Here is a 12,629-nt window from a genome sequence, read left to right on the forward strand (position 1 = left end):
TTGCTGTAAGTCCTTCATTTCCACAATCTTGTGGACTGAGCACATGTTTGATAAAACGGAGTTAAATCTCTCGGTATCCATTTTCAAGCTCTCTTTGTGTTTGTTTCCTTGCGGACGAGAAAAGGGGGAGTGCACATTTCCGGGAGGGCGTGTCCTTTTCAAAAATGCAAGAGGCGTTGCTTTGTTACTGGCCGTTTTCTCCGGTGTGTTAAACACACTTTAGAAAGGAGTGTCTATCAGAAGGCGGAGATCTCTGATTGCGAGACTACACTCTGTATGTAGATATAAACAACAGTGGTGTCCTTAGACTCTGGGGGGCCCCAGGTAAAAAAAGCCATTTGAAGCCCCCCAACACCACCTGGTGCTGTTTTTTCTCCTCTTGTTGTTTTATTCTTTCTAATGTTTGTATGACAAACGCTATCCAGCTGTCATATGGGAGCTAGAAGGGGCCCCACTTAGGGTTTGAAAAGCCCAGTTTCCATTAAACACTTTCGGTATGGTACCTTTGGAACCAAAAGTAACCCTTCAGACATGGTACCTAGACCCTGGCATTTCCACCAAAACAGTACCCTTAAATGGGGGCGGGGTTATTGTCACTCACTGCTCCGTCCAGCACTCACTGTATTTCCTCATTACTGGTGACACAGATGGAAGTCTGCGCCTTGTTTATCATCTACAGAATGAGGCTGCACGCCGAAATTTTCAGAACAAAATAGAACAAGCTGCAGTGACAGTCTCTCTCCATGGGATATTTAAAAATAGCATGTGTGTGCATTTAGTCCTTCTAAGGCAAGCTCAGAGGTTTAGTGTTGCCGGAGTCCACAGGAACGACTCTCAGTGGAGTGAGGATTAGAATATATGCTGTTCACATAATCCGGTCAAAATAAATATATATCAACGCTTGAAGATCCACTCATAAGTAAAAGTGTATGTCATATTAAAACTAAGGTGATGGTCAAAGTTGTTGGTATGAACAGTGGTTACATGAGCCTCAAAACCAGCCACAACTCAGCCCTGAGCAGAATGACCATTTGCTAGTGACCAATCAACAGCTTTCAGTGTTCACAGCTCCACCTTTTAGTACCAGATCTGTGTGCTAGGTACCCCAACAGAAGGGACCAGAAATGGGGATGGTTAGGAACAGTTCCATTGGTACCATGCACAACATTTCACAGTGGAAACGGAAAAAAAGTGTACCAAACTGAGCTGTACCGTACCGTAGTGCTCTGTGGAAACAGGCGGGGGCTCACTGTGCCTCAGTGGGACGTTAAAGGGGGTTTTATTAGTTCCAAAACCAAATCATTAAATCATCTATTTCAAAGTTTACCAATGGCCATCTGGGGGCCCTGACAGCGCACCCCTGATAAACCACTCACTTTAAGGTTATGAAAATCAATTCTTATTTTCAGGTGATTATAAACTTATTTAAATATAGTTATGAGTACCATAAACCGTTTCTGCCAACAGATGCCCCTAAATCATACACACTGAACCTCTAACAAATGTTCTAATTTCACTGATAATATTCCTGCAGCCCTGAGGGCCTGGAGCCTTGTACTGATTACGCTGCCTCTCACATTTTCATGTTTCATGTGTTTGAGAAGCCTCAGCTCCCTGTAGGCCCGCTTGGCGAAGAGCTCCGACTGAAAAGGTCTGTACAGCTTCTTGATGGCCACTTTGGTTCCTGCTCTGGAGTCCACTGCTGAGCTGAGGGTGAGAATATCACAGAGGGTGTAACGTGAAAATTTATAATATTTTCCAAAGAACATTAGCTGGTCTGCAACATGTGAGGGAATAGAAATCCAATCATGGCAATCACAGGAACTTCACAGTGATCAGGGAGGGCAAGAGCATGTGTGTCCCATCCTGAGGTCTGTAACTGAAGATCTTTGTTATCTTCTGATCAGGAATGTTCACCATTAGCCCAAACCTGTGTTAACACCACACACACACACACACACACACACACACACACACACACACACACAGCCCCCTGCCTATCCAGTTTCCCTCATCTGCTTGCCTCTCCCAGCAGCGATGGCTGTAGCAGGCGGCTCCATCTCCAGCTTGTATCCGACCACAATTTCCCAGAGTTGTTCATGTGTTATTAAGTTGCATTGAGTCCGTCTTGGCAGTTCAGTACCCGCCCACAGTTAATCATTGATAACAAAGGGGCCGCATGCTGCGAGACGCACAAAGGTGCCTGAAAAGCTCCTTTTCATTGTTGTGTATCTATAAACTTGTGTGTGCGCACCTATTTCACCCAGAACCACCCATGCGCTCTCCATAATTCAATAACCTCAGAGATGGCTAAAGATGACATAGCTGATTGTGGTGAAGCGAAAGGTATCGGCGCAAGTGTCTCCATCATATAAGGAAGTGAAGCAGCATGTGTTGAGCGGAGCGCAGATACTTTTTCTTTTGTTTGGCTGTGGAACAGCGCGGCTGCCTGTGTGGCACCATCTGTTCCGTCGCTTTCTTTGTTACCCTGCTCCCCATTCACCAGCAGCACGATCAGTGTTACAGCTTCATCCCAGTTGGGCAGTAGAAAACACTTACCACACCGTCCCGTACGCTCCGGTCCCCACCTGCCTCAGCTCCCGGTACCGCTCCGGTACTTCCCATGTGGTTTTGTTGACTTCTTGGCGGTAATAGCCCGGTCTGACTCGCTTAGACATCTTATTTATTACAAATAGAATTAGAAAGTATAGGAGAGATTCTTCTTTGGTTGTTTTATCTCCTCCGTCGCTACACACCCATTGTCCCAGATCCCACCTATGCGCTCAGCCTCGATCATTGCGCAGCTCTGCTTGTCAGCCGCTCAGGGCGCACCCTGAGGTCACCAAAAGCCACTCCCGAGCCTCGCTGCCGGCCTACAATTAAAGGTGAAAAGGAGACTGGAATGTGTGTAATACGAGACTGGGCTGACAACCTGACTGTGAAATGCGTTGTTAGGTGCGCACAGTTTGGATAGCAACCTTAAAGTTGGCAAAACGCCTTGGCAATATTACTATAAGCTGCAGAGCTTTGGGTATGAGCATGTGAATGCTTGAGACTTGCTGGGACATGTGCGTTACTGACACCTTGGGCTGTAGACGCACAACTGCGTGGTTAGAGAGACAGTTTCATGCGTCCAGGAAACAGAACAAGGAAATCATGGTGTTATAAACAAACTGTCAGATTGTGTGAGCTCGGTCTGTGTGACATTTATACAAAGAGGACAAGTTTAAATATCTGTGTGTTATCAGAGCAGTGCAACTTCAATTAAAACTGTTATGCAACATAGAAATGTGGAGGTGGAGTTCACTGTAGTTCATGGAAAGGCAGCTATGGTAGGTATGTATCTGGCACAAAATGAAGAGGAGGCATTGTCTAGTGAATGCTCAGTTTATTAGGATATATTAAGGCTATAGCTGAGGGAGAGCTCAACCACATATTTCACATAATCTCACTTTATGTCCATTTCTGTCTTTTTTTTGTGATAGCCTAATTGTGGCAACAAATCTGACTTTATCTGCCAAACCAACAGATTTGATTCAAATATAGCAGGTCAAGATTTGTGTCAAGGCATCACAGTTAAGACAAATTCATGAATAACATTACATGTTTATTCCCTTTCAATAAAACCAAACTTAATGGCATCACATTTGAACCCACAGTAAACTTCCTCTGAGAAGTTTGCATGGTCACAACCCAGCTAAAATAGTCAATAATAAAGCGCAGTTCCCATTTTACCTTTGCTCATTCCGTTTCGAAGCTTGCTGAACATGTTAGGTAGCAAAAGTGGTGAGTTATGTTTGTGGCTTATAAAGTGGTGCTATGACAGCGCCAAAAGGAAATGTTTTCTATTACAGGAGAACGTTTTGTGCGTGTTTATCTAGTGCGGCTCATTGGGTCAAGTGAAATCACTCCCTTTCACCCAAATACATGCCCGAAACTAACATCCTGTCTTTCTCTCTCTCTCTCACAGACACACACTCACACGTCATTTTATTTGGTATATGTAGAGGTGACACCCCACAGTTTGTCAGAGTCAGACAGCTCACTGTATGACTTGTTGTCTGAGTCGTCATTAATAGCTACAGCCAAACACCGAGCAGACAGGTAATGGGCTGAGGGGCTTCTTGTATTTTCTGCCATCTTTTGTTGCATGTCAATTATCTTTTATACACTGCATTTTCCCACGGTTTTCTGCATTTAACACACCATGGAAATTCCACCTTAAAACCCTCTCGTCTAACAAAGTCCTTGTATTAAGCCACCTCTGATGTTAAAGCACACTGTGACATCCTGTTTAAGCAGGGATATCAAGCCATGGAGGAAAATAATCTCTTTTCAAAAACATTTCAGATACAGAAAAGCTTTTCCAAAATTCAACCACCAAATTCAACACAGTCCCTGTCTGCTTTGGTTCAGCTATGTAGCCTATAGGGTGTCATGCCTCGTGCTAACTTCCCTGAACGCTGCCTGCCAAAGTAATAAAAGAGAGTTGCACAGTAAGCGGAAGAGTCATAAAAGGTACAAAAAATATGAACTAAAAGACCAATAAACTCTCTTATCATTTTAGGCAGGAAAGCGATCGATCAGGGAAGTTATTACGAAGATCATGTGACGCAGATTTCATGGGCCCAAGCTGGGGGCTTGCTGTCATAGGGGACAGGATTTCTGGCAGTGGATGTAGATGCCACCTCTTGCTGTTGCTCCTCTCCTTCATCCCTCTCCCCCTGTTCAGCAGCCTCGCCTCCGCCCACCCACGCAGGAAGCTCCAGGCCTGGCTGCGAAGAGAAAGGCTTTTCCAGCACCTTGAGGACCCGCTGGACCTGCAGTGAAGAGAGGAAGTGAGAGCAGCTGAACACCCTGAAAGTGAAACACTGAAGAGACCCAAATGGAATTGAGTTCAACTTAAGTGCATTCGTATCTTCATTTCTACTGTGAAGCCACTCTTACAGGTATAGTTTGGATTTTCTGCAGTGGGGTTATAAGGGCGTCCTTATCCATAGTCAGTGTATTACACACAGTGGATGTTGGTTGGCACATTCCCATTTTGGAGAAGCAGCAGGAGTGCCGGCACGGAAGCTAAGCAGTGTACTGGTGTGGACTGGGGGCAGCTGCAACATGCATTTTAGCCACCTACAAAAATCTATAACAGTTTAAGTGTTCGCTATATAGAGAGTATTTTCACGGCTTTACTTTGACGCAGACAGTTACCCATCTACGCTCTAGTCAAAGCCACCAGACTCCATTGACAAAAACATTAATTTTGTCTCGCTGAACATGAGAGCTGCTGATCTACCGCTGCCTCGACCACTTAGTTTGTTTGTGTTGTTGTGTGACTTCGGCATATCCAAATGAACCCTTTTAAACGCAGAAGTCACACAATAGCACAAACAAACTAAGTGATGAGGCAGTGGTAGAACAGCAGCTCCTATGTTCAGCGATGTTAAATCCCTGTTTTTCTGAATGAAGTCTGGCTTTGAAGAGAGTGATATAACCTTCAGCTCCCTGTCAGAAATCGCTGTCTGGCAGCAAGAAAAAGTGGTGAAAACATTTTAAATATAGCATACACTTAAAGTGATATTGTGTTTTTTAGGTGGCTAAAATATGTTCTATATGTTCTCCCCTCCACAGCAGTACATTGCTTAGCTTCCATGGCGGTATTCTGGTCTGCCTCTCCAAACTGGGGGCATGCCGACTGACATCTACTATATGTAACACACTGACTATGGGTAAGTGCCTCGTACAACCCCTCTTCAAAAATCCAAACTATCCCTTGAATGCCAAAACTTGAGGCACTGTAGATACTTTTTTTGTTAAAATTGTAATTATTTTTCTAACTCAGATGCACAACAGTCTAAACTAAAACAAGGGTATGATGACTCGACATTCAGTTGTAAAAATAAACAACAAAATGACAGCGGAAAGAGCCTGACCTCCGAGAAGTCACCATTCTCTGCAGCCTCAATTGCATTCTGGGCGATGTAGTTCCTGAGCACCACGCGAGGGTTGGTGCTATCCATCACCCTCACCCTCTCCTCCTGCGCTGCTTGCACATCACTCTGGCCTTCCAGCTCCCGAGCCAGACGCTTCCTGCAGCAGTGATAACACAACACAGTCAGAGAGTGAGGCAACGTCAGACTCAACACCCCCATTTCCTCTTCTTTCTCTCTGTCCGCCCCCCTTTATCAGTCACACTTCCACCCATTACCATCCACCCACAAATCTCTCATCCGGTCCATGCAGTTCCTCCACCCTCTACTCTTGTTTTACATGCCAGCTGTTTTGCTATCTCATCATTTCCTTCATGTATCTTGCCTCTTTCCCTCTATCCACCCATTAATCCCCTCCCAGAATCTCACCTATAGCGTGCGATCCAGCGGCTCCACTCTTCCGCCTGTTTGGTTTTCAGCTCTTCCTGACTGATCTCCATCAGGTCTCTCAGTTTGCTGAGTCTGTCCAACTGTCTCGCAATTGTAGCCCTGTCTGAGATCATCTGGAACAGCGCTGGGTTGCTCTGAGCCATAGAGAGCAGCATCGCCAGCTCACTGTCAGCAGCAGACAGAAAACATAACGGTGATAATCTTTATTGGCATATTGCAGAGAGCAGAGGACCACAGCTGCCAGTGCAGGCAATCCAGGTTTTAACAGTTGCTAGAAACGTTATGGGGAATCTGAGGTAATGAGATGGAACCAAACAAAGATTATCTTTATGCTGCATTCTGTTTCACTGACTATGCTTAGGTGCACAAAAAGATTAAGTTAGGGAGGAATTCAGATAACGTGTTTAAATGTGTTAACTCTCATTACTCTAAATCTATTGTTTATATCATACAATATTCCCTCTATGGCTTCCAAAGAAACATAATTACCAGTCACAGAGGCACACTAGGCAGCGCTGATTAAATATGAATTAAGATTCTGTTACTGCACTGCCTATTTATCACCTCAGTGTTTTCAGGCACATATTTTAATGTACAGTTTAGCTGTAAAATGAGAAAGTTTGTTCTGGCCTGTTGGCGGTGCTTGCCAACCGTTTTAACATGGTGGCCAGGTCACAATCTTTCTCGCTTTACAGCTAAACAGTACACTAAAACATGTTCCTTAAAACATTTGAGGCAAGACATAGGCAATGCAGTAACAGAATCTTGATTCATATTTGATCAGCGCTGCATCGTTTGACAGTTTGACCGCAGTTCACAAGCAGTGACTGACATGATTGACAGCTGCCTTAGAGACTCCTCAGCTCTGATTGGTTGTTTTCGTCCAGCCGCCTTGGATCAGGAGCACCAGGAGGAGGCAGAAGAAAATTATTTTTCCATTGATTATCTGTCTCATGTACTTCTGTGTGGACATTGTGACAGTTTCATCAAATATGAGAAAGTTCTTTTTTTAAAAGTTACCAACTACACCTCAAACTGATGGATTGTGATGCATCCACTGTACAAACAACTGTACGCAAGACCAATAGTGGCACCCAGAGGCTGCAATGTGCATCACACCAAACAAAACAAAAGTTTGGGACTATCTGAACAAAATACTGATAATTTTGCTATTCTTATAATTTTACATGAATGGGGCAAAAATAAGTAAATCCTAATAATGTCCTAAGGTTGGTGCTAAAAGACAGGCTATTAGCACATAACATGTCCTGGGGAGCATGAATGTGCTCAATTATGACATGGCAATTTTGACCAAAGGGTCACAAAAATATTATGATTCATCTTATGGCAACAGTGAATATCCACAGCAAATTTGATTTCGGTTTTCTTTTGCAGCATTTACTATTTTATTCCTCATTTTTCAGCCTAACTAAACTAAGTTTTAATTTACATTTTCCTTCTGTGATGGTACGAGAGATGAAACATAGTGTGTTTGTACAGAGGGCAGCATGCGTGGCAAGCTCACCGTGGGTCCATCGTGGGTTTGTTGGCAGCCTTGAGCTCCTCTAAGGAGGCGCACTGCTCCAGCAGTAGGTCAGTGGCTTTTTTGACAAGCTCCTCATCTCCCTCACTTTCTCCCTCAGTGGGACAGGAAATCTGACTCAGGCTTCGGAAGGTGTTGGTGAAGTCAGCACCTGCAGGGTGGGGACAGAGAAGGTTACAACAACGATGCAATGTCATGGTGCACCAGTGATTATTTAAACATGTTCCTAAAAAATATTTAAATATGTTAAGTGTGTAAATAATGTTTTATATGTATGAATTACATCCTCAAACCCTCTGCCTCTCACTAACTTAAACGCTCTCTCATCAGACTACCTGTGTTGTGCATGGTCTGCAGAAGCTCCGAGATCAAGATCTCGTCTTCAGGCTCGTCCTTCTTCAATAAGCCCAGCTTCTTCCTCATGATCTGCAGGTAGTAGCCGTTATACAGATCCAGGTACTCGTCCATAACGGCCTCAGCCCGGTCTGGTGGAAGCTCTGGAGCAAGAGCCTCTGCAAGCTTCATCAGGTTCCACCTGCAGATGGCTGGCTGGGCCTGATAGGAGTATCGGCTGGAGTTGTCGGAGGCATTGCAAATGAAATCTGGATCAAACCTGAGAGGGATACAGAAAGCTGTTTTTCTATTATCTGATAATTTATGGAGACTTTATGGAGATGACTGTTTTACTATTATTTCTACTTCTGTATGATGATGGTGAATAAGTTGTTGCAGCGAAACAAAAAGACTCTTGACTTATATGCAGGCTTCCCACACATTTTTACCAATGCATTTTCAAACTTTTCCATAATGTATCCATCATATTTCACCCCACTTCCATGGCTTTATTTAAGTAGTTTAAAATGGGTAGGCCTAAGCACGTCCCATGCATTTGTAGATAAACAATTACAACAACAGCAATTACGTTTTTTGTGTAATGTCAGACATGTTTTGGTATTTTCATGAACATATTTTAAACAATAGCCAAAATAATGGATTTGTAAAACTCCTCCAAAACTTTATGTTGATTCCAAAGCAATTTCAGGCCTGAAAAACGATTTTTCTAACTTACTAACTTACATAACTTTTCCAGGAGTTTTATGACTGTGGGAACCCTGTAAATATTAAAAAGTGACCCTTGGATCAATCAGACCAACTGGCCATAAACACTGTGCAAATGTCTGACCTGTCCATGAAGCCATATGGACCATAGTCCAGCGTAAGTCCCAGGATGCTCATGTTGTCTGTGTTCAGGACTCCATGGCAGAAACCTACACACTGCCACTGAGCCACAAGTTGAGCTGTGCGCCGCATCACCTTCAAACAGGGACAAGACAGTAATCTAACGTGAGAGGGTTGCGCTGTATTCCCAGAAACATCTGCAATTTCTGACTAACTGGATGAAGAAAATGTCAAAAGTCTCCATCTAGAGTTTAATGCCTTGTTATGGCATCTTAATCTCATATTGAGCTGAGGTCACAGTGAATGAGAACAGACAGTCACAGTGACTCAGCACATGCAGTCACTGAAACATCCACAGCAGCTTAACAGGATAAGAGGATCCAAATTTGGCTCCAAACAGTAACGTCAGGCCTTGTTTCGGAGACTTGCAGATTCAAGTAAACCTCTATAAACATGTTAGTCTTTTAGTCATTACTCAAGTGCCATTTCGCTGGCTGAAATATGTATGTTACCAGTGTCACTCATGTGTTCTGACCTCTCTGAAGAAAGCCACGTTCCTCTCCACCCTGTCTGAATGATTCTGCTGGATCTCAGGGTAAAACACCTCAATCACATAATCCATCATCTGACCTCGGATCTCATCACGTCCATAGCTGGGACCCTGACGTCCCGTTAACTCATCGGCCCGCTTGAAGATCTCAAAGGATCCGAACCTGCTCAGAGAACGCACGACTGAGACAAACAACTCTACTGTAAACATATCGAGAAGATCAGACATCCATAATAAATGAAAGAGAGGACGATATGCACTCACCTGAGGAAGGTGGGAGCAATGCGGAGGACCACAGAGCATCTCTCATGGCGAGGGTTCCCGCTGTAGTACACATCTCGCACGACCCTGCTGTCAGAGGTCACTACGGAGCCTGCTCTGGTGGTGGGAATACCCAGGAAGAACATCACCTCACTGCACAGGAACTCTCTGATACTGGAGCGCAGGACTTTACGGCCATCAGCTTGTCTGTGGAGGACAGAACAGACAGAACAGACAGATCATCACAAGGAAAGGTACATTTTCCCCGACTACTATCTATCTATATTATCACAGGCAACCACGCACTGCCTGACATAATTGTTAGCAAACATAATACTAAATAAACTTAACAAATTGCCAGTATTGTTATTAGCAGTTTTACTATTACAGTGTACTGCAGTTCTGCATGTGGTTTGTCCCTGTGGTATTGCTGTTTGTTGCTTTACTGCTTTGGTAAGTACAATCAATGTCAAACACTGAACTGTCTCACTATGTCATTACTTTCAAAGTATCAAAAGTTGGAAAACTAGAATGTAATATTGGTGAATGTGTATCTAGGTAGTTGGTAGTATCTTTTATTTATTTCATATTTCTATAATACACGGTCCTGTTGTATTTACTTTTGATGGATAATATTATATAATACATGTGACATAATATAATGTTGTGACAACTTCTACTTAACAGAGGACATCAGACTCGAAAACCAGTGGGAAAATACAGCTGGGGTCATGAAGTGGGACAGCCAACTCACTAATGGTCTAAACTATAAATCAACATCATGTTGTGAACAGACACACCATAGACAATAACAAGAAAACTGACTTTGCCAAACTTTGAAAACAGCAAACTTAACAGCAAACTACAAACCAGCCAGTCCATCATGCTGGGGAATGTGGGCATCGCTATAATATAATATAATATAATATAATATAATATAATATGGCTACGTCCTTAGTTTATTTCGTAAAAAGAGTTTACCGCTACACAACCTGACACAAATAAACACCTCCAGTACCTGGAATAAGGGGTCAGACCGGCTCCTTTCACCTGGATCTCCCACCGGCCGCTCGGGTTTTCCCGCAGCAGTTCGGGGTCTTGGCCGGGCGGCACCTTCACCTCCCCCAGGTAACAGGCCGCCCCGTCGCCCAGCTGCCCGGCGAACTGGCCGAATTGGTGTCCGCAGTAGCAGTGAGCAGAGGGCTCGGATCCTGGCATGACTTTGGTTCCGCTCAGATACTCCGGCCCCAGCGGGTCGTTCATGACCTCCTCCCCGTTGAGTCCCAGCAGCGCCAAGGCTTCATGTGACACCGCCACAAACCGGGGCTTGGTCAGCGGCTGCGGCTTCACCCGGGAGAAACATGCTCCTTTCACCTGGCGGACCCCCGGCTCCTCGGAGGAGTCCAGGGGAAGTTTCCGGAGGACGAGGTTGTCGAAGTCGAGCCGCTCCAGCGGGGAACGACTCATCGCCAGACCCATGTCATCGGCCATCCCTGCCGTACCGAGGAGTCTGAGCGCGGACACACCGGGGATAAAGATGCGTGACGGTGCGAGCCGAGGTCCTAAATAAGCCATCCAAGCAGGGCCATCTGTCTGCGTGTGTCCACTGGCGCAGGTTAAATAAAGTCACTAATCATGCTTTCATAATCCTGCAAGCTACAGCGGATGTTTGCGAGACACCCAGTGTTACATTATTATTGGTCCGACCGGGAACACGAAACCAAAATCATTTTAGTTTCGGCCGAAACTAAAATGATTACATGTTAACAAGGTTGAGATAATAAAGTTATCTTCATTATTTGATTAAATCATCCCAAATATACAGCAACATACATCATTTTAATAAAACGACTAGACTCTAGGCTGCAGGAAAGTTAATCATCATTTAGTGCATTAAAGGAGCATTGCAGATTGCAACCAGCTAAAACCTCTCTCTATTGTTTTACCCAAAGCCGAATTATCCACAGATGTCTCTTATTTTCCAAAACAAATGGATCAGGTGATTACAACAGTAAAAACTCTGAATAAATAAGTTTGACGTTACAAATCAGTGTTTTTTCAATGCTGTTTGGCAAGTTTCAGATGAGCTGCCATGTGTACTTACCCTTTTTTCCTGACAACTGAATGTGTGTTCATGTTATTTCTGAGCTGAACGTTCAGGAGGATTTTATCAGAGGCCGAATTATCTGTAGAGATCTCTTTGTCACCAAACAAATGGACCCAGCAGTTTAAACCAGCAAAATCACAGAATAAAGCAGTTTCACATACAAATTAGTGTTTCTCCAAGGCTATTTGGCTTGTCGCAGATGGGCTGCTAGCCCAGCTCATCTTTTTTTCTCCTGATGTTCAGGAGTTTTTGACTGGGAGCCAAAATATCTGCAGAGGTCTCTTCCTCTCCAAAACGAATGGACCCAGTGATTTTAACTGCTACAAACACTGAATAAAATAGTTTTGCTCTAAAAATAACTGTTTTTCCAATGTGGCTCAATTACGGAGGGGCTTCCAACTACTGTGGTCAACATACAAATGCAAAAGGCCCCATCTAGAGCCTGTGTCTGGTTTGTCCGTTCTGGTAGTGTAGAAACATGGCGATCTCCGTAGACGAGGGCCTGCTCTACATTGTAAGGTAACGAAAACACAAAAATTCTAATTTTCAGGTGATTATACATTAAAGAAAACATACTATTATATATATATTCCATTTCTGCTTGTACATCCC

General features: G+C 44.0%; 2 protein-coding genes across 2 annotated transcripts in view; both read right to left on the minus strand.

Annotated features, from left to right (window-relative positions):
* mapk12a (mitogen-activated protein kinase 12a) overlaps nucleotides 1-2,840 on the minus strand; it is a 9,694-nt gene extending 6,854 nt beyond the window's left edge. Inside the window, exons 1-2 of the mRNA XM_050073779.1 lie at nucleotides 2,560-2,840; nucleotides 1,578-1,707 (exon numbers count right to left, since the gene is read on the minus strand). Coding sequence (XP_049929736.1) covers nucleotides 1,578-1,707; nucleotides 2,560-2,678 — 249 coding nt within the window. The 5' untranslated portion in view covers nucleotides 2,679-2,840. The remainder of the gene's footprint in view (nucleotides 1-1,577; nucleotides 1,708-2,559) is intronic.
* A 528-nt stretch (nucleotides 2,841-3,368) lies between these two features.
* selenoo1 (selenoprotein O1) lies at nucleotides 3,369-11,796 on the minus strand. Its single transcript, XM_050073549.1, has 9 exons — nucleotides 10,929-11,796; nucleotides 9,914-10,117; nucleotides 9,635-9,812; nucleotides 9,104-9,234; nucleotides 8,256-8,533; nucleotides 7,903-8,071; nucleotides 6,357-6,542; nucleotides 5,931-6,087; nucleotides 3,369-4,820 (listed from the first exon to the last, which is right to left on the minus strand). Exons 1-9 carry the CDS (start codon nucleotides 11,483-11,485, stop codon nucleotides 4,596-4,598), a joined length of 2,085 nt encoding a protein of 694 aa, XP_049929506.1. The 5' UTR covers nucleotides 11,486-11,796; the 3' UTR covers nucleotides 3,369-4,595.
* Nucleotides 11,797-12,629: the final 833 nt, after the last annotated feature.

This window comes from Epinephelus moara, chromosome 20, assembly GCF_006386435.1.
Source record: "Epinephelus moara isolate mb chromosome 20, YSFRI_EMoa_1.0, whole genome shotgun sequence".
In the NCBI taxonomy this organism is placed as follows: Eukaryota; Metazoa; Chordata; class Actinopteri; order Perciformes; family Serranidae; genus Epinephelus; species Epinephelus moara.